General features: G+C 41.7%; 2 protein-coding genes across 2 annotated transcripts in view; both read right to left on the reverse strand.

The window, feature by feature from the left end:
* Positions 1–7,978: 7,978 nt before the first annotated feature.
* prdm13 (PR domain containing 13) lies at positions 7,979–13,577 on the reverse strand. Its single transcript, XM_008277621.1, has 4 exons — positions 13,410–13,577; positions 11,851–11,982; positions 11,601–11,721; positions 7,979–9,468 (listed from the first exon to the last, which is right to left on the reverse strand). Exons 1-4 carry the CDS (start codon positions 13,575–13,577, stop codon positions 7,979–7,981), a joined length of 1,911 nt encoding a protein of 636 aa, XP_008275843.1.
* A 6,462-nt stretch (positions 13,578–20,039) lies between these two features.
* LOC103354301 (glial fibrillary acidic protein) overlaps positions 20,040–20,937 on the reverse strand; it is a 4,155-nt gene continuing 3,257 nt past the window's right edge. Inside the window, exons 11-12 of the mRNA XM_008277622.1 lie at positions 20,339–20,849; positions 20,040–20,133 (exon numbers count right to left, since the gene is read on the reverse strand). Of these exons, the coding sequence (XP_008275844.1) occupies positions 20,040–20,133; positions 20,339–20,849 (605 nt within the window). The remainder of the gene's footprint in view (positions 20,134–20,338; positions 20,850–20,937) is intronic.

The raw sequence follows: 20,937 nt of genomic DNA on the forward strand, positions 1-20,937 counted from the left end.
AAAACATTAGACAACATAACTGAGAGCTGAGATAATGTGCGCATGAAAATATATATACTGCTGCTCTTGTTGTTGTTAGATATTTCAATGAGGAACTATTGCATGTTACACCTTTTCAAAGGGACATATTTTGAAACTGCTTTAATATTATGTAGATTGTGTTTGTGTCATATCAGACACTTGTATTGCATGTTGCTGTAACAATGCTTTTCACCCACATTCATTAGTTGTAGCAGTTTATATTCTTGTTTCAACCAATTTGCACATTGTTTTTCCTTGTTTCAAGATATTTATATTAAAAATTTCTGCTTTCACCTCACTATTTTTTAAAGGGAATGGAATTTTATTAATAGTTTTTTGGCACAGGAAAATTGCATTTCCATAAGAAATAATAGCAGCGTGTCTATCCAGAAAACGCTGTTGAGACATTTAGTTTTGAACCTCAGCGACCTGACAGAGACACCAGTGTCACTATGGTTAAAGTAGGATCATGACTAAACATGCATTGAAATGCAGATGTGGTTTGTTCCTTCTTCTGGCCTAAACTGTTAGTGCTCCTTGTGTTTAAGAGGACATCCTGGAGTAAATGGAAATGCTTGATGTTCCTAAGCTGGTTCTGTGTCTGACCATGGCTCTGGTTGGAGAACAAAGGCCCCGGTTAAGTTGTCAATGAGGCGCTGTGTCGTTCTGCAACCAACCAGCTGCCCTAGAAATGGGATGTCTGAACCCAGGCAGTCGTGTTAGTTGGCACTACTAAGGGTCACTGTCCGACTCCATAGAAACATTTTGCACATGCATACACATTAAAACACGAGTGTTTGAAATGCATTGAAATGCTAAAAATCGGATGTTTTTCACCAGCATATAAAGTTCATTTTAAGTCTTCATAAGCATTAACCTCCCTCTGATTGAATCAGATGTAGGTGAACTGAGGTTATATAGTTTCCCAGAACAGCAAAAATAACATTTTCAGCCATCTCAGCTGATTTCTGCGTTATTCATCATTCATCATAATTCAACCATTTAAACCATTTAAAAACTGTAAACAGGGTATTAGTTTTGAAAATGAAAAAGACACGAGAGGTGCCGGCTGTCTGTCGGTTTTTTCATCATAATAACTGATGTGTTTCTAAAGGACAGACTAACTAAGTTAGCCGTGCTGGCAAACGTTGTAAGACACGTTCTTCAATATCAAAACTATATGCTCGGCTTTTTTCTTTTTTTTCCAACCCCACATTTCAAAGGACGGTTTTCTGAATAGTACAACAATAGATTTTATTCATTACTTCATCTTTCGGTGGAACAAGTTCTTCAGTGAAACATTCTCATTTGCCTTTCTGCTTTACAGCTTCCAGGCCACAGATCAAATGTAACAATGAAATGCATACAGTATGTTACTGCTAATTTTATCAGAATAAAGGGTTGAATAAATGGCACAACACCACTGACCTACAACTATTTGTCCCTGTACCTCCTTAATATATAAATATATCCAGTCCAAAATCACTTTTTTTTCCCCCTCTTGTGAATTCAGTTTTTGTGTCCTTGCTGTAATTGTACTTTTTTTGTGTGCCCATGCCAACAACTATTGATTGGATTATGTATGATGATTGACACTCAGTTTAGAATAGCTTTGTATTCAGCCTCTTGCATTGAAAGAATGTTTTAAAGGCTGCTACAAAAGAAGATTTCCTTTTGAAGTGATTAAAGTCCATTACACCATTTCGAATTGATTCCTTAAAAATCGCGCTGATAACCAGGGACCTTACGCTGTCCTCATCAGCGTGCTGAATGGCATATTTAGTAGTTAAAAACTCCAGCGTGGAACTAAAATATCCACTAGCTTTATCATGTGTCATCTATTGCTTGGTCAGTCGAGGCAGGAGGTTGAAAAGGATTCCTGTGATCAAGGATACCCACACCAGGCTTTAGAGGAGACTTAGTGGTAGCCTGGAAACAAGTCAGCCTGGTGTGGTGGTTTTGCCTGCTGGTGATGTCGGGTTTTGGATCAAATTCTAGGCTGGGAGTCAAACTCCCTCAATCAAACTCTTTTTTCCCCAGTGTTCCCACTAATGAACGGCACTAATTGATTGAAAACGCTGGTGGGAGGGGATGAGCAAGCAGGGTGTTATAGTGTGAGAGAGTGAAGGGGGTTTGAAGGCAAACAGAGTCTGGATGTGGCCCAGACTGATGCAGGGGCCCACAGCACAGAGCCCCAAGTATTGTACACGAGAGAGAGGAGCGAATACAATGCAGGATACAGTGAACACAAGGGCGCAGACACATAAAGGGACAGTCAGCTCCGACCGTCTAAAGCCACACCCCTGCTGAGTGTGAAAACACTTTGTGGTTAATTCCAATAATTCCTGTGGGCTGAATCGTGCCGTGTATTTGTGGCCAATTATAATGAGAAAGCGTGTTTGGTATACATTCTGGTGAATGATTTCATGTGCGTCACACTGTCTTTTTGTTCTCCTTGTCTCAAATCCAGAATATGCAAGTGAATACATTTATCCGGAGGCACCAAGAAGGTAAATGCATCACATTAAATTCAGCTGCAAAGCACGACGTGACTATTCCTTGCAACCTAGCTAGCTTTTTGTATGCAATGACTAAACTCACCCTGTTTGGGAAAGTGACGTCACCGTCCCTTTGGAAAAATCTAATTTGATGGCTTGTATGTGCAATCACATTCTTTCCAACACGATCTAAAGCTTGTGCCCAGTAGGTGAACAAAGATCAACCAGCAAATCAAAAGGCTTTGCTTTGTTGTATGTTTACCATCGCAGGGACCTGACTTGCTCTCAACCCCACCATCCATTTCATCCTCACTAATGGAAAAAAATCTCAAGACATGTTGCACTGCTTCGCTCTGGGTAGTTGTTACCTGAGTGGAAAAACTCAGATTTTTTTCTGCGAGAGTCAAACCATCCACTTAAATCTATTGATGCCTAACAGACACTACTTGAATTGGAGTAGTGCTCATCGATATGGAGTTAGATTTCTGCCCAACTTGTTAGTCAGTTGGAAGCACTCGTGGCGTAGTTATCCTGAGTGCAAAATAGACCCAATTCTTGCTCAAACAAACCACAAAAAGAGGCAAAAGTGTGCGGCTGTGTGAGGTACAATATGCCTAGTTTTCTCTGAAAATTGTCCATAAGGGGTCTATACAGAGGCCTGCAGCTTTCTGGAGGAAAACTGTCAGTCGTTTTTGCAAATAAATGATGCAATTGCTTCATAATGTGTAGCTTTGATAATAAAATAACTTTTTCAGTAGCATGTACTGTACATGATTACTGTACTGCTTGAGATTCAGTAAGATAACAACCACTAATCCGTTGTAGAGATATTTTGAGGGTTGGCCTTGGCACTGTCTTTGATGGAATACTAATGATGTTAGTTTGACAAAGGACTGGAGTTGAAGAGGCAGGTAGCCCCGACCAAAAAAGAAAAGCAACCTCAAAGTCATATTTGCATAGTGTCCTGGTTGACTGTTATTCAATATTTAGCTTTATTCAGAATGTAAACCCTGCACACACGCTACATGTTTACTATCCATCAACAAGCTGCAGAAGAACAGCAAATATGAAAAGTAGCTGCTTGTTAATCTACAGAATATTTACTGAGAATATGAAATTATCTAACTGAGCTGTGCTAAAAAAATAAAATAAAATAAAATAAAGTAGCAATTAGCAACTTTTTCTTATGTGAAAGCATGGAATTATTATTTAAAACTATTTTAAAAATAGTGCATCACTTTCCGCAGTTGGTAGCACTGTTGCCTCGCAGCAAGAAGGTCGCCAGTTCACGTCCTAGTGAGGGCACCAGGATCTTTCTGCGTGGAGTTTGCATGTTCTCCCCGTGCAGTGTGGGTTCTCTCCGAGTTCTCCGGCTTCCTCCCACAAGTCCAAAAACATGTTGAGGTTAATTGGTGATTCTAAATTGTCCATAGGTGTGAATGTGAGTGTGCTTGGTTGTCTGTCTCTAAGTGTAGCCCTGTGATAGACTGGTGACCTGTCCAGGGTGTCCCCTGTCTTCACCCTGGGTTAGATAGGCTAGGCTCCAGCCCCCCCCCCCGCGTCCCTAGTGAGGATTAAGTGGTGTATAGATAATGGATGGTTGCATCACTTACAGTTTCCAGGTAACTTTGCCAACCACTGACCACGGTTATTTATTTGTCATTTGTGATCTGTGTCCTCAAATGAATAATTCTGGCCCTGAAATGTAGCAAGTGCATGTGTTTCAGACTACTGTTTTGCTTTTTTTAATTCTTTTTCAAGCCCTGCAAACAAATATAATGTTAAGAAACAGACAAGACATCATTATTTTTCCAAAGTATCAGCTGCATCTTAATGTCTGGTCCATGACTGGAAGCTGAACATGACTGAGAGTTTATCTTTCACTGTTGAAATCACATCATGCTTCTTGAGTTGAATCTCCAGCAGGTACTCTCAAGACTGTGTTATTGTATATTTATTTTATACAAGTCTATGGTAGAATGTAGTTGTTTACAGACTATGGTGAAAATAGCACAGAGGCAGTGATGTGGGACAGAGATCTCTGCTTTAACATGAAGTCCTGTTAAACACGTCTGTGTGTCATCATTAGACACATTGAAATATAAACATATTTTCAGCATTTTTACATCATATTTGTGCTATATATCTTATAAAATACCTTTTTTTTTCTTTGGCAGCTCTGAGATTCTTGTTTTTGAACATTTTATAGCATATAGAATCAATGTATGTCTTAATGTTAGGAAACAAACAATCCTCTTCTTTTTTTTTTAAATATGGCATGCTCTCTATTGAAGGGAATCACCTCCATAATGCTCCTGTATTGATTAAAACTTACAGGTGCGATTTGTCCAGAGAGTATTGAAAATGTAGCTGATGTGAGATTCATAAAATATGGACTCGTGTACAACCCAGGCAGCCTGAACCAAGAAAGGAAAAGGAAATGAGTATCCTATTGTAAGAGCTAAAGTGTTTCTCCTGTGTCAGCACCACACTAATCCGTTTAACAGAAGAGCCAGGGACAGCGGAGATTGAATGTACCTGCACTCTATAAGCAGCTTCTTTAAAATAATTACAAGTGGATACAAGGCCACACTTACTTTAGCACCTCCACGTCTTGAGATGGTCATTCACATGCAGCCAATTTAAAATGTAAGATCGTAAGCAACTGTCATTGTTGCATTTCTGGTCATATTTTACACCACAGACAAGAGGAATCATCTGCAAAACACAAGGTTGTAGGGTGGAAATATGTCTGACATTTACCTGTTTGGGATTTTTAAAAAAACAAAAAAACAGCTGATGTCTGAGGCCTGTGCTGCTCTAGGCTTTAAATGTGGTCAGATTGTAGCAGAGGAACACATCAGTGGAATGTGGTGAAAATGGCTGCAGCCATTTCTGAGGTAGAGGAAGTTTGATTGGTTGGTGGAGCGGGAGTGTGTGTGATGGGACATTGAGCCTGCTGGAGTCCAACATATCCAAATAGAAGGTGGCAACCCTCCCATCAACCCCCTACCAAACCAACTCCTTGGAAAGGTCATGCCTTGACAATTAAACAAAACTGCAAAGGCTTGTGGGTTAGCAAATGAAGGAACATGTACTGCAAGCATTTAAAAAGACACTGAGTCATTAGAGCACACTGAGATTTTTTTATATTTGTATTTCAGTTTGAATAACTTGAATTTAGGGTAATTTAGGGTAAGAGGTCATCTCTAGTGCACTAGAGATGACCTCTTACCCTCTTTTCTGTCCCCCTGACCAAAGATTATATTTGGGGAATTTTGACATATTCTGGCATTTTTCTGCTTCATTGGTGAAGGACTTTCTGTTTCATATTTACCAAAGTACGTAGAAGCATCTGTGGATATTACTAAACCATGCATGTGTTGCTTTTTACAAAAATATTTACTGGACCATGTAAATGTACAAATCATACCTACTTGTTTATTTCCAGTGTTTTCTTTCCATGCAACTTTATTTTTCATTTTGCTCCATTACACCTACATTTTTTTTCACACCACTACTTTTTTTGCCAGTTATTTTACAATATCTCAGTACTTTGCATGCAAAACATATGATGAGCTTGTCAAATCTGATGCATTATTATAAATACTCTAAAAATTACAAAATTCTTTCAGTTATTTAGACAACAGTACAATAATGCAACAGTATTGGTGATGTGATCATATATGGTGCTGTATTGCAATTTTAAGGACTAACTGCAAATAATACTTCCATACCTTCACTCATTAAAATGTCACTTTTTTTACTTAAAGAAATCATCTACATATTTTCCTCTATCATAAGCATAAAGACATCTCAAGACATGTCCACTTGGTAGGAGGATTTTAATCAAATAAACCACAAACAAAGTGACCAGCATCTGCATTTTTTTTTTGTTTGTTTTGTTTTATTTCAATTTTTAAAAGTGGAAAAACGAGAGAAGGAGTGAGAGAAAAAGACACATTTTTGTCTCATCAGATGCAGCTCTTAATGGCAATAGGCCCGACTGGCTGATTTATTGCTGCGGCAGAAGTGGGGGGAATTTATACCCAATTAGAACCCCTGCAAAAAATATATATAAAATAAAATATTAAAAAAGGAGATTGATCATCGCCTAAGCGTTCATAAAATGCAGCTTTTATCGTGTTTTCCATGGAAACTTTCCGGTTGGTCAAACACGGTTATATAAAAACACATCAGAACAACTTTCTTTTTCAAATGTTTTAAATTAAATTTATTCCAAAAAAAGAAAACAACAACTTAATTGACAGGAGTAAAATATTGTCCTCGTAGACAATATCACTTATAAACAAACGTATACAACACTTCTCCACTGAAATGTGAAATATCATACTTTACAACTTCTTTACATAGGCTATAACTGCAATCAATACATTTTCTTTCTCTAGAAATAATTCCTTAAATAAACTGGACGCTGCTGGCTGCTTCTTTAAGAACAGCTCGCCTCGGCAAGAAAGTGCAAATTTAAGTACAGTGTGTTATTCGGTGAGGCGCAGAGGGAAAGAAAAAACAATTACAATGATCATTTTGCAGCTGTTCTGTGGAGTTCAAAATGCCCATTGCTGTTTTTAAAGTGCAACTGACAGTTTAGAAGAGAATATGGGAACATTATCACAATAAAAACCAAACAAAATACAAAAGAATCCTGTTCTTTTCCAGCTCACATTTCCAACAATGTGTCCTTATCGAGGGTGGAGGAATGTTGCGCGCGTTACTAATTTATTTAGTTAAGTTTTTTTTTCTTTTTTTTCTTTCTTCTTTTTTACAAACCCATACATCCTTTTCTCAGAAGGGAAACATAATACAAAAGATAGTCGTGTTACCTTTTTTTGTTGTTGTTTTTACACTGCAAATACAGTTTTTTTGAGAGGTGGCGTCGTCTCATATTCAGCCTTGACAGATTGTGAGGTTGTTTTGTGCGTTTGGATTGTTGTTCTTGTTTTGTGCGCAGCTGGCTTGATGCCACCCAAAAGAATGTGGCGACAGTAGTGGCGATTTGTGTTTGAAACAAACGAAAATGTCTGAAACGCCAGATTTAATCATTTCTTTTTGTCGTTGCTATTGTTTTGTGAGCCAACGCGCAAAGGCCAAAAATGATTTTTTTCTCTCTCTCTCTGAAGAAACAGGATAAGTGTCATTAAGAAAGACACTGAGAATTTACCTGAGACTAACAAATACATTTATATATATTATTTTCTATGTCCAAATTATATTTTTTCTCTGTCAAATATGTGATTAACAACTTTATTTTGTGGCCAGAAATCAAAATTGTAACTGCAAAAAATTGGAAACTTTGGTGGTTATCCAGACGCATTTGGGTCATTGTCTAAAATGTAAAAAAAAAAAAAAAAAGACTTCATACAAGACAAAATGACAAGTTTTGCTGTGTACACCGTTTGAAAAATAATGCGCAGTCTCTCTGTGGGCATGAAAACGTCTCAGTCATTGTTTTTGCTCGACTCCTGGTCGCTCTGGTCGTCGGTGAAGCACACGTCCACGTCGCTGTCATTGTCGCTCTTCTGCTCCGCGTCCTCAAACAGGCCGCCCGGTTTGTCGTCCAGTTTCTTGACTGTTTGTCCGGGATGTCTGGACTTGACGTGCCTCTCCAAGTCCCGCCTCCGCACCAGCACCTTTCCGCAGAAGTCGCACCTGTAGGGCGTGTTCCCCTCAGCGTGGAGGCGTATGTGTTTGTTCAGGTTGCTGGGGTCGCCGAAGGGCCTGAAGCACACCTTGCACTTGAGCGGTTTGTAACCCGTGTGAGTCCTCATGTGGATTTTCAGGCCGTATTTCCTCGAGTACAGCTTGCCGCAGTACAGACACAGGTGTCCCTTTTTGGGTTTCCCAGACCCGGCGCTGCTGGCGCTCCCCGCGGGCATCGAGTCCAGCCTCGTCCGGTTCTTCTCCGCGGCGATTTCAGACAGCTGTTGCGTGTGCATGGCTATCTCCCGGTCAATGTTTGTGATCGAGCCCAGGTCTTGGCTCAGTGAGGGCGCACCGAAGTAGGACATGGACTCTGGGTACTTGAGGAGGTTGCTGAAGTGGAATTTCAGCGGATAGTAGGGTGAGCTGTATAAAAGCTCCCCGTTATAGACAGTGAAGGGCATCAGCGGGATGTTACAGTCTCCACCGTAAGTCTTGACACCGTCAAAGTGAGGAAGAGAGAACCTTTCAAAATGGAGTCCGGGGGGCATCTGGGGGTAGCGAGACGGGGACAGGCCTGAGTGCATCCGGCTCTCTACATGCTTAAAGGCTGAAGTCTCTTCCACGTGAGGCAGCAACGGGAAACCTCGGATTGCGTTTGTGCACGGCACCATGGGAGATGCGGAGTCCATAATTGCAGGTGCGCACTTGGGAGGGTGGTTCCCTCCTCCGTTTAGGCCCTCGCCCACATTTCGGATTGGTTTCATGTTCCCAATAAGTTTGCTGAACCCGAGGCCGCTCAGCTTTCCGCTGCCTTCCTCTCTGGATGCGTCCACACCGGGGACTTTGGAGACGCCGGTCGGTTTGAAAGCAGAGCGCACACCCGGGTGGAAGCCCATGCTGCTCAGCACTGAGGATGTGGCGCCCAGGCCGAGGAGGTGTCCCTGGTTTCTAGCTGAGGTAACGCTCATGTCGAGGGCCCTGTCCTGCTCCTCAGAGCTGCTTTTCTTCGACAGTCCCGTTTTGTTTAAAAAAGGCGAGGAGGAAACCGCCCGCCTGCCAGAGTCTGAGATGGAGGAGTTGCTGTGACCGCTCCTCGGAGAGGTGGAGGTGTTAGGAATGTCTCCAGATTTTGGTGATCTGTTGAAGGTTTCTGTGCCTCTGGCCTGCTCGCTGCTCACAAACCCCCGGCCGTTGCTCAGAGCGCAGTGGAAGTGGACGTGGGCCTTGAGCGTGTTGGGGTATTTAAATATTCTCCAGCAATACCAGCAGATGTAACGCTCCTCACCTGCAGAGACAAATGCAAACGGAACGTTAATAATTAAATAAATGTGACACATTAAGTCATAGAGCACATCGTAAAAACCACATGATAAAAAATGTAATATAAGAAAATTACACTTTATTTCTTTGCGTAAAATAGCAGGTCCGTGCGTAAAATACAAATAACAGGTTCAGTAACCTGTAGAAAAAAAGACCTGTGAGCGCCTACATACACAAATAACCTCCCACAAACACACATCAACGGATAACACAAGCACATGCATCTAAAAGAAAATTCGTAACAAACATAATTTTTACATTATATCTTAGTGGGATTACGAACGAGGAGCCGTAATAAAAATGCTCCCTTAAATTTTCATCAGTCACTGCTGTGCATCACCTGGAATTTAAATTCAGGCCTAGTGGATATGATCCGGCCTCTGGGATCCGGTGCCAAACGGTCGCAGACACAGGGAGCCATCTTAATGACCTCAGTGGAGCGCTCAGGGGTTAATATAGATGTAATGATTTTGTAATCCTCATACGGGCCATTGTTTATGATCACCATCAAAAGGGCAAACGCCCTGCCCAATCTGGCGCTCAGGAAAACCGATGCATTGAATGCGGGACTTTCCCTCTCTGTGCTCTTTCCCGTGGAAGTGACAGCAGCTGTTGCTTGAAATCGCAAGTCTCCAGAAACAATGGCGGCGGCCCATCTGTTGACGCCTAATAATGGGAGGCAGCGTATGTCCAGGAGCGCACACGGTGTGTTGGGCCGGAGAATCAGGGCAATATACACCCCACATAAAAGTTAGCATTCATTAGGCCACAATACCTTAGCGCACCCACCTAATTTACCGTGAAGCACTTGTTTTTGAATTTATTTGCTTTTGAATACATGAATATTAATGACACGATGACATTTGTTAACCTCCGTCTTGCGACTGAATCATCGCCCTCTTCTTCTTCCATGGCCGCCGAGACGCGTCAGTTTCTGCTTTTAATTGCTTTTTTATTCTCTGTTTCAAGCACCGTAATTACTTTATCACAATTAGTTATCTTTTTTCCAGTCGGATATCATTACAAGCCGTCCTCCTTTTTTGCTTTTTACAAATTAGTGAAGAGGCCCTTTCAGCTGGAAACAAAATGTATGATCCAAAAATGATCATCTATTGAAGGAATTTCCATCAGAGTATCAGTTCATAATGTCTCTCTCTCTCTCTCTCTCTCTCTCTCTCTCTCTCTCTCCCTCTCTTTAATTTTTTATTAAAATCAGATTAGTCCTTGCTGAACCGCTGTTTACCCAAGATTAGCCACTAATCCCCACGCCGAATTATCATTAGCAGCCCAAACAAATGGATTAAAAGTCTAAGCATAACAAAACTCCATCAAATTAGAAAGCGCTACATCATGTAGGTTACAAAACCTCTGCTAATTAATACTGAGATTAAGCTTCAATGCCCTAATTGAATTAAAATGAGTAACATGTTTTCAGGTTTTTTTTTTCTTCTGCTTTTCAAGTTTGTTCTGACTCTTGTTTTCAAACAATATCCAACAATAGTTCAGACGACAAACATTTCTGACCTGAAACACCACAACCATCCCCTTCAAGTAAATTATTCTTTTTTTCTCCAACATAAAATTATTCGTAAAATAAATTAGGTTTTTTTATCGAAAATACTTAGTTTTGCGTAGCTGATTCTACATTGAATAGACTTAATTTAAAGAATTCAAAATAAATGAAAAGGCTGCCTGCGGGAAAAACACAAACCAACTACAACATCCAATTGATTTCGACCTCTGAGCATTAAAACAGGGGCATCACGGGTATTGGCAGTCATTTAACTGCACACTGATGGACCCTTCAACATGTCGATGGGTCAGCTCTGTCTGCGCAGCTCAGGACATGCGCACGCTTTGTTGCAACACATGGGAAAATGAGAGAAAACCGCTCCTCGAAATAAATGTAAAAAATGATTTGAGATCCTTTTTCCCCCTTCAAAATGTTTGTTTGATTGCAATTAGTAGAATTATTATTACTATTATTAGACATCATGCTCCATATTGTTTTTCCCATTTCCATATCATTTAATTACGCACAAGCGCCCGAAGCTCGTTAAATTTCCTCCCCTGTACGTTATTAGCAGTCTTGCTTACCTTTCTCGTCGTGCGTGGGAGTGGCCGTGGTGGGGATGTCGTACCACTGGGCCAGAGTGTTGGAGTACCACACACTGAGCTCCTCTCCTGCTGGGATTTCTCTCAGCACACGGTAGAAAATCTCCAAACAGAACACGGAAAGAGATGCGTAAACAGAAGTGTCCAAATAGAAAATCAACACTGAGAAACTTCACTGTGTCTACAAGTGTGCTGTAATGTGGGAGGGAGGAAGTGAGGAGGGGGAATTCACCTGTCCGCCAGGTAAGTCCGACACTGCCTCCAGGTTTTGCTCCTGGCTGTTCCTGGCGGCGCGGATGAATCCGATCCAGTCTGGCACGGGACAGCCTGACTCATCCACGAACTCCCCGCGTACCAGGCGGATCTGAGACAGAAAAGGAAACATGATTATGGGAATTTGGAGAGTTCTGAACACTAAAGGCCCCGCCAGAAAACAAGAAAAAAAAAAAAGCCTGTGTGACAGAATGCAAGTTGTGCAGTTTTCCTCTCCAAACTTTTTTCCGCACCGTCTGTTCGTCATTTACAATTACTTATTCGTTCGTTTATATTTTATTCAACGAATTTTGCGCCCAACATCGTCGCAAACGCCTGTCTTTTAGCCAGAGTACCTGGAAATGCTGTGGCCAGGCATGACCAAAGCGCGCTTAATGCGTCTTTATCCGCTCTGCTGATAATTTACTAAAGAGAATGACACACGGGCCTAATTGAGTTGATATGGGAAACGAATTTGAGGAGTGTCAGAGCGTTTCTAAACTGTTCAAGGACATTAAAGATCGAAGCGTGACATTTGACACAGAGATTGCACCTGATGATCGCCGGCAGCCTCGGGGCCACGCATTTAGACGCATCAATCACAAGCGCTGACAGCTTCAACAATAACAGGGCGCAGTTATAGATGCACTTAGAGGCGCAAATTGTTCGCTCCTGTGTGCGTAAAAAAATAAATGTCTGCGAGTTTGATTTTTTTTTAGGTTGTTTTTATTACCATTAATATTATTATTATTCATTTATTTATTATTATTGTATCTCTAAGGCTTTGTTGTTTTAATTCAGTGCAACCCTGGATTTTAATTTGCTGCTGTTAATCTGAATCATTCGTAAAACAGTTATATTCCCAGGAAGATAACATGCATGCAGTTTGGGGTTTTTTTTGGGTTTTTTTTTTTGTTTTTTTGTATCACTGTTGTTCTTATTAATATTTTTTCTTCGCCCCAGGCCTCAGTGGCATCTTTCCTTGGCCGGATTACATTAAAATTAAACGGCTCATCGGGATAACAGGCCCGCCAGGCAGTGAAATGTGAGGCGGCTGAGGGCATGAAATCCCACACAGCGGAGCCGGGCCGCCCATTAGGCCGGTTAAGTAGAAGCACAGACTGACAAGTCGGCCACTAATGGAGTTCAATTATTTCTAACTTGACAGGCCAAAGCAATTAATACGTCCAGGCCCGATGGAGTTTGACAGTGCAGCTTTAAAAATCCAAATAATTTCTTTTTATTATTTAGTGTGTTTATAATTAAAAAGATTATGGAATAATGGGTTTGGATTTTTTATTTATTTATTTATTTTAATGGAAAGCATAGCATTGGTTCTGGAAAAAAAAAAGTAAAATTGCTCAAAAATAGTTGAAGTTGTTGATGCATTTTTTTTTTTTAAAGGATATTTCATAATTAAAAAATAAGTAAAACTGTTTCCGGACTCATCAAAGTAAATGCAGCAACACTTTCTAATATTTCAGTCAAGAATATGAAAAGCCAACTTTTTTTCTTTTTCTTTCTTTTTTCTAAACGTACCTTTTTCTTGGGTCCAACCTCCTTACGGTCCGACACGTACTTCCCCAGTTTGAAGATGCCCGGTACCGGTCCTATCCGGAGCCCGGCCGGGATGCTGCTGTCCGCAAACACACTGACGGTGGTGGACGCCCGGGTGGCTTGCATGGCGTGGGGTGAGATCAGAACCATGAAGACTGATGGAGACCGAGTGGGAGAGCGCGCAGGGGAAGGAGGACGAAGAAGAAGAAGAAGAAGAGGAGGAGGAGGAAGAAGAGGAGAGAGGATGAGGACAGGCCGATATCCGCCCTCGAAGTGACGCGCTGGAGTTATGCTCTCCGGCTTTTCTAGTGATGGAGCAGGGTAAGGTGCCCCCCCTACCACCACCACCACCACCCCACCCCTCTGAACACACACACACACACACACACACACCCGACCTCTCTATGTGAGGATGCAAGTGTGTGCAGAAGAGGGGAGGGTGTTGCAGAGAGGTGATGCTGCGCTATAAGGTAGTTTAAAAGGAGGGGAGATGAGTGGGAGGAGGAGGAGGAGGAGGAGAGGGGGAGCGGTCCTGAGTTTGCAGCAGCAGTGAGTAGGAGTGAGTGAGTGTGTGTTTGTGTGGGTGAGTGAGTGTGAGAGAGTTGGGCTCTCCCAGCAGCTGTGTGGAGAAGGAAGAACGGGCCGGCCTGGTCACATGGAGACTTTCCCTCACCCCGCCGCATAATGAATTGCTCCAAAACGGTCAAGAGACACAAAGGGCCAGGCGACCTTCCCATCCCCGAAATCCAATTTGTCAAGGGCAGAGAAAAGAGGGTGCAGAATCAAAGGTCCAGAGCGACCATTAATCCTCAGCATGTGGCTTTGTGCTCCAGACAGTTCCGATATTTTAACTGACAAATCCACTGTATAATTTATCCATAAATCCTCACCCTTTCCCATTCTTCCCTTTCAGGCCAGGTTTTTGGAAATCACTGGCTACTTTAAATCTACTTGGCTGGCATTCTTTAGGTTTTGCATACTTCAAAGGGCTTTCTTCTGCCTCCTCCTTTGTGTCCTCACTTGGACAAAAGGAGCAGGAAAGTTTAGAGGACTTGTTAACTTCTATTGACTCTCGGCGTGTGCCGGGTTGAGATCAGGCAGGTACTGAAAAGGGAGAACCACCAGCAGGAAGAGAGAGAGAAAAAGAAAAAAAACTCTAGAAAAATAACCCTCAGCATCTTCCCAACGCACACACACACACTTGCGATTTTGTCGTGTCGTCTTGCCGGATTTATTCTGTTGCGTGACAAAGGCAAGGAAAAAATACAAAATCATTGCAAAAATATATTTATTAATAACTCCATGCTTGTGTCCTTGAATGAGACATAATTTAAGGCATCTGTTTTGGTAAAGACAGACTAATTTCTGGATTTTTTTTTTTTTTAATACCGAAACTAATAAATGCTGTATTAGCAGTGAAAGAGGAGAATGAATATGTCAGTATTTCATTTGATAAAATCACTTTAAATTCATAATATTTTTTTAATTAAATGCTTCTATACGATTAATTGATATAAGGTGTTTGAATGGTTTGATTGATTGATAGGTCGAGTAGTTTGACTGCATTTCCTTTTTTTTTATAACATTGCTGCTCTGTCAAAACAAACAAACAAAAATATATCTCCAAAAGATTTCATCTAGTTCAGCTCAACAGTTTTTAAAATGTGAATTTTTAAAATGTATTTATTTATTTATTTATTTTATCTCTGAGATTTCTTGCTTCTGCATTCATCTTTGTGGTTTCTATTGTGTGTATCAGTTTATCTGAAAGGTAATAATATAAATTATAGTGCTACTAATAATAATAGTCAAATGTAAAGATCTTTCTTTGATTTATGCCATTGGATCATAATAAAACATGATTTATAGGGAACAGGAAACCAAAAAATAAAAACCACACACATATCTGGAATACATGAAGTCTTGGTGATTGGAGAGAGAAATGCAGGATGAGTGTGTGCAGCAGGTTGTTGAAAGTCACCCAAAGCTTTTGATGCTGCGTTGATGAGTCTGAGCAGAGAAGAAGAACAAGAAGCTGTGGGCGATCAGTCCAGACCAAGAACATGTTGACCTTTGACCTGTCCACTGTGGCCTCTGACTCCGGATCAGCAGCATGACACTTAACTTACAGCCAGAGGTTTTAAAAACACGTGGAAAACGCTGTTTAGTAAATGTTACAGGGACGTGTAGACCTACATGTTGCATTTCTGCTTCTAGCAATGAATCAAATAAACATTAAATGAGCCAAAATAACAATAAAGAAGAAGAAAAAAGGGACAGACTATACAATTCAGTTCAAATCAATGCTTCAATTTATTTAGGTGTGAGATCAGTTCTCTTTTTAAAAACAACATCTGAACAGTTCAGGTGCTGTAATAAAACCGCGCCACATGACGGTGTCTCTCTCTCTGCAGGCATCCCGTGTTGCTCCTCTCTCTCTCGCCCTCCTCTCCTCCCTGCGCTCCTCCACAGCCCGTCAAAGAGCCTGAAAGACACGCGAACAATCTCATCAATAGGCGCAATGTTTGCGCCCGGCTGTGCGGAGGGGTTATTTATTAACGCCTCGCCATTTGCGACTGGTTCCCATCCACCCCTTGCGCTGCTTTAAAGCCCCGCACTTCTTCTTCTCCACAGTGAAATTAATTATTCTCCGAGGAAAGAGGAGAGAAGGAGGGAGGAGGAGGGGGAGCTGGAGAAAGAAAAAATAAAGAAGGAGTCGAAGACGTTTCCTTTCTGTTTTGCGGGGAAAGTCGCTGGGGTGAATCCCAGCGCCACTGTGCGCTCTGAAGCCCCGAAGAGCAGTGAAAGGCTCGGTGTCAGGGAGAAGGCAGTGTTGGAAGCAAATGGGATGGAAAATTAAATGAAATTAAATGGCTTGACCGGCGGTATTGTCCCTCCTCCTCCTCCTTCTTCTTCTTCTTCTTCTTTTGGTTAAAAAAAGAGAAAAAGACACATTAATTACATGGTTGGATCTTTATTCTGGAACAATATTGTGGAGTCATTCAACAGCATTCCGCAAGTGCGCTCCTCTTAAGTGATCTCCTCATCTCTTTAATGAACTTAAATAACGACCTGAGAAGAATCGGAGCCTGGAAGAGGAGGGAGACGTTTTTATGGGCGGCCCTGCCCGGCTTTTGCCAGCCTTTTTTGGATTTTAACTGTCTAAACGGTGGGGCTCTCTGATTTAACTGGTTGGCCATTAATGAGCCATGAATATAGAGGAACAACCTGTCTGCAAAGCAATGCGGTAAATACAGAGAGCAATGCCCCACCAGGGATCTCCATTCATGCGCCCTGACTATGCTTCAGGGGTGCCAAGGGTTCACCACCACCTCTCCTGGACTGGTTTCAATGGCCTACCATTTAAGACCCCTTCTGAGTTCAGAAGAAAACACATTTTTTATGTCGACCCATAAACTTTGTTTGGCTCTATTCAGCAGAGCCCAATCATTGTCCCACTTAGCGATGTGGCCTATTTCTCACAGATTCCCACGTTTTAGAAATGACTTTGTGTTTGTCCAAATCCATTTATTTCTCCACATGTAAGCCCACCCCTCCTGTACCTCTCACAAGTCATTTGGTCACACTCCTTCAATTAAAAAAAAAAAAGAAAAAACTTCAGTCCTCATACTGCAGTCTGTTCAGCACTCACAACGTATTGTTATTCCTTTCAGATCTAAGTCCACTCCAGCAAAAACAAAAAAAAAATCCTTAGACAGGGGTGTTTGTCTTCTTCTTGCTTTGTTGTTTTCCCTATTTAAAATAGTCATGTTTGAGGTGTTTTACGTTCTGGGGAAAGACGCAGGCTGCGCCATGGACAGACCAGCTGCCTGGATGCGGGTGGGACATTAGCGACGCGTTTGAATAGTAATTATGCTTGTATGGGACTCCCACCAGATGACATGATTGGGATTTTAACCCAGACTAATATTCAAAATCGCATTAGAGAGGAGTCGAATAAACGGCACCTGATTCAACGTTGTTCATGCGTGATTTCATTCAAAATGCCTCCTTCTCCTTTTCTCCTCCCTGAAGTGGGTTGCACCGTTTTGGTATTCAAAGTCTCAACAAAGTTTTTTTTTTTTCTTCTTTTTTCTTCTTCTTCTTCTTCTTCTTCTTTTTCAGGCCACATTTCCCTGACTTAAACTCACTTTGTCTCGCATGAGGAGACGCGTATAAAAGCGTGTGAAGTTGCGGGAATTGATATGTTTCGGTGTACCTTATAAATTCATACCTTTTCTCACTCGAGCGCCTCAGAAAGAACGTGTCACTCAGGCCGATTCTCTCTGCTGTCCGACGCATTTAGCAGGAGATCTATTTGAGGAGTTCATTCCTAGGCAAATGTATGCAGGCCGGGCTCTGCGTGAATAGAGCAGCGTGTCAGCCGACCCTAATTGGGATTTAGCCACCCAAAGCATATGCACAAAGTGACAGAAAATCACAGGTTTCAAAGAAAGTCGCAACTTTTGCCCTTCCAGCTGAATATAAGACGCTCTTTCCCCCCGGCGCAGAGCGAAAGTGCATTTTTTTTTCCCCTATAGGAGGAAGGTTAGTGACCCAATTGGAAATGCAGGATGTTTCTGCAAAAAAAACAAGTGTGAGCTAAACAACTATCATGGCAAAGTGCACGTTTAAAGACACGCAACCTTGACTTGCCTGTGTGCTTGAATATGAGGGGGTTTTATAGCCGATTTCATGGTTATTATCTGAACAAAATGGAAATAAAGTTTCTTAAAATAATAATAATAATAAGAGCGTAAAAATATATTTAAATATATTTTATTTTTATATTTATTTTAAATTATGTGTATCTTGCAGTCGTCAGTCCTTTACTAAAGTATTACTAATCAAATTAATATATATTTCGAAAGGGGGAATTCATTATGCCATAACATTTTGTGTGTCAGGGAATGCAGATTTTTGTATTAAATTTAAGCTTAAAAAATACATATTTCTGTATTTGTTGTTTGTTTATTTATTTTAATAAGACCACACTCGCTTTTTCCACTCCGTCAATTTGAAAGCACCATGGAGAGCTCCAGACGCACGCCTCCACACGCAGACACACCGTCCCTCCTTCTGTTAATTATATCGATGATAAATTCCATCCTATTATATATGTATCATCATACAGATGAAAGTAGCGCTTCATTCCATGAATTCAACCCTATATGTTTAATTAGGAACCCTTCAGGTTGGGTGCACGTTAATAATTCGCTGTAAGAAAATATAATCTAATGATATGAGCGTCTCGCAGTTGCTCATTATGTCTCAGATTGACAGTTCTGGGCTCAAACTAATTGTCTCCCGAGTGTTCGGGTGGGATGAGCTTGTGGAAATGATGTCCGAGAGGAAATATTGATTATTTTTACATTAGGTATCTGCATGAAAATCATGCAGGAAATATTTAGGTTGTAATGACAGGGTTTTACTGTCAGGCTCTAATTATGCAGTAAATCTATTTTATTGCGTTTGCTTACAATATTTGCATGAAAGTGTGATTAATGTTTACCATATATATATATATGTGTGTGTGTGTGTGTGTGTATTATATATTAATTGCTTATTTGAATACCTTCCAAATATGTCCTGTTTTTTTAATGGGTTATGCGTTTGCATTTTTTGTTCTTGTCTTTGAAAATGAAAAATCTCCAACAAACATTTGAAAGTTCTACTACATTCAACAAACTCTAAAGCATTTCACTGTGTAGGAAGCACTGTGCTTTTTGATCTTTCCTTGACTTTAGCTGGATGTGTCCCATTATAATAATAATGGCACAGTAATGTTACTGCTGCCATCACAGCACTGGTCTTGCTCCAGTCTTTGTTGCAGTTTCTGTCTGAGGATTGGTGTGTTGCATGTCTCCACTCTCTGCCCCTGAGCAGGACACTGAGCGTGTTTGGCATCTGCTGGCCAGATCCAATCTCTCCCAATCAGCAGCAGGAGAAAAAGGTGTGGATATGGATGGAATGAGGACAGGAAACGGCTGTGTGCCGTCACTCTGCTGCAGGACTAACTCTGAATGATGGATTCCTCAGCCCTCCAGAAAGTGTCAGAACGACCGCCTCAACCCTCAGGTGATTCTACTCTCTCTCTACTCTCTCTCTCTCTCTGCTCTACAGTTCTTCATGACTTTCTTCCCCCCTGCCTCTTTTTAAAAAAATTTTTTTTTTTTTTTTTTTTTACTATTTATCATCGCAAGCCCATGCCATGAGCATGAGCAACATCTCTCTCTACTGAGCAAAAATGCATTTTGACCAGCATAAAAATAGTGTTGAATACCATCTCTGTCCTCAAACAATTAGCCCCAAATGACACTGAATAAAAGAAAGACAAGATAAGTGAATGCTGATAGCTTTATTTGCAGCAAGTAGAAAAAAGGGAGGAGTGTAAGGCACACAAAAGTTTAGAGAACATGTTGAGTGTTCCTAGTAAGGCATATTTAAACCCTATGATTTGAAGGTTTCACTATAGCAAAGGGTCATTCATGGGCTTCTTGTCCAGGGCAAAGGGCAAAGGTCAATGCCCAGACATGGGGTTTGGTCAGTGCAAAGCTCAGAGGGGCGTGGAGGTTTAAGGGCGAGAGGAGGTCACTCGGGAATTTGTGTTGCTCATTCGTTGTCAGAGTCATCGGCTGCACCGGTGATGGTGTAGGTCTGTTCCTGGTGGTCCATCTCCAGCACATCGTCCTCACTTTTAACCGTCCTGTAGGAGAGGACAAAGAAAAGCTGAAAGGACCAAAAGAAGTATGCCAGCCCTAACCCTAACACTATTACAAAGCATGTTAAGGCAGTTTATGTCATTACGTCTTATTTAAGGGCTTGTTTGATTCTACCTTCTGAGCTTCAGTGCTGCCATTACAGTAAACTCTATTCAATAGAAAAGAAAAGATACCTCATGGTACCTTTACCTAATAAGCACTGTCCTTCGCTCTGTCAGCTCCACAGCCTGCTCTGCATAGGCCTCAATGTTGCCATCATATCCATCTGATCCATATCCAATCCCGGAACCACTCACACCACCCTTGCTTCCTCCAACCTTTCCTATTTCACCTGGGCCTGATGGAGCAATACCTATGTCTTCCCCACCCATACCCTCAGTTCCTCCACTGCCTCCGATTCCACCAACCATTCCAGCAGGACCCACTCCACGGCCTTTACTTCGATCTGCACTTATTCCTCCACTAACTCCATCGCATATTCCTTTACCTCCAACACCATTTCCTCCACCAAACCCAGTGCCACTGGCACCCATGCCCCCTGAATCTGCAGTGTCACCTCCTGCACCCATTCTAACACCACCCACACTGCTGTCACCCTTACCCCCAACACCAGTACCCAAACCTCCAGCACCAAAGCCTCCAGCACCAGTACCCAAACCTCCAGCACCGGCACCCAAGCCTCCAGCACCAGCACCCAAACCTCCAGCACCGGCACCCAAGCCTTTGGCACCCAAGCCTCCAGCACCAGCACCCAAGCCTCCGGCACCGGCACCCAAACCTCCAGCACC

Source organism: Stegastes partitus, unplaced genomic scaffold, assembly GCF_000690725.1.
Source record: "Stegastes partitus isolate 25-593 unplaced genomic scaffold, Stegastes_partitus-1.0.2 Scaffold103, whole genome shotgun sequence".
NCBI lineage: Eukaryota > Metazoa > Chordata > Actinopteri > Pomacentridae > Stegastes > Stegastes partitus.

What these genes read in the sequence shown, in the direction of transcription:
- prdm13 (XM_008277621.1), bottom strand. Translation starts at nt 13,577, where the DNA reads ATGGTTCTGATCTCACCCCACGCCATGCAAGCCACCCGGGCGTCCACC. An exon ending in CGGACTTACCTGGCGGACAG is followed by an intron (nt 11,722 to 11,850) that starts GTGAATTCCCCC and finishes TTCTGTTTGGAG; the next exon opens with ATTTTCTACCGTGTGCTGAG. An exon ending in TCCCACGCACGACGAGAAAG is followed by an intron (nt 9,469 to 11,600) that starts GTAAGCAAGACT and finishes TTGTCTCTGCAG; the next exon opens with GTGAGGAGCGTTACATCTGC.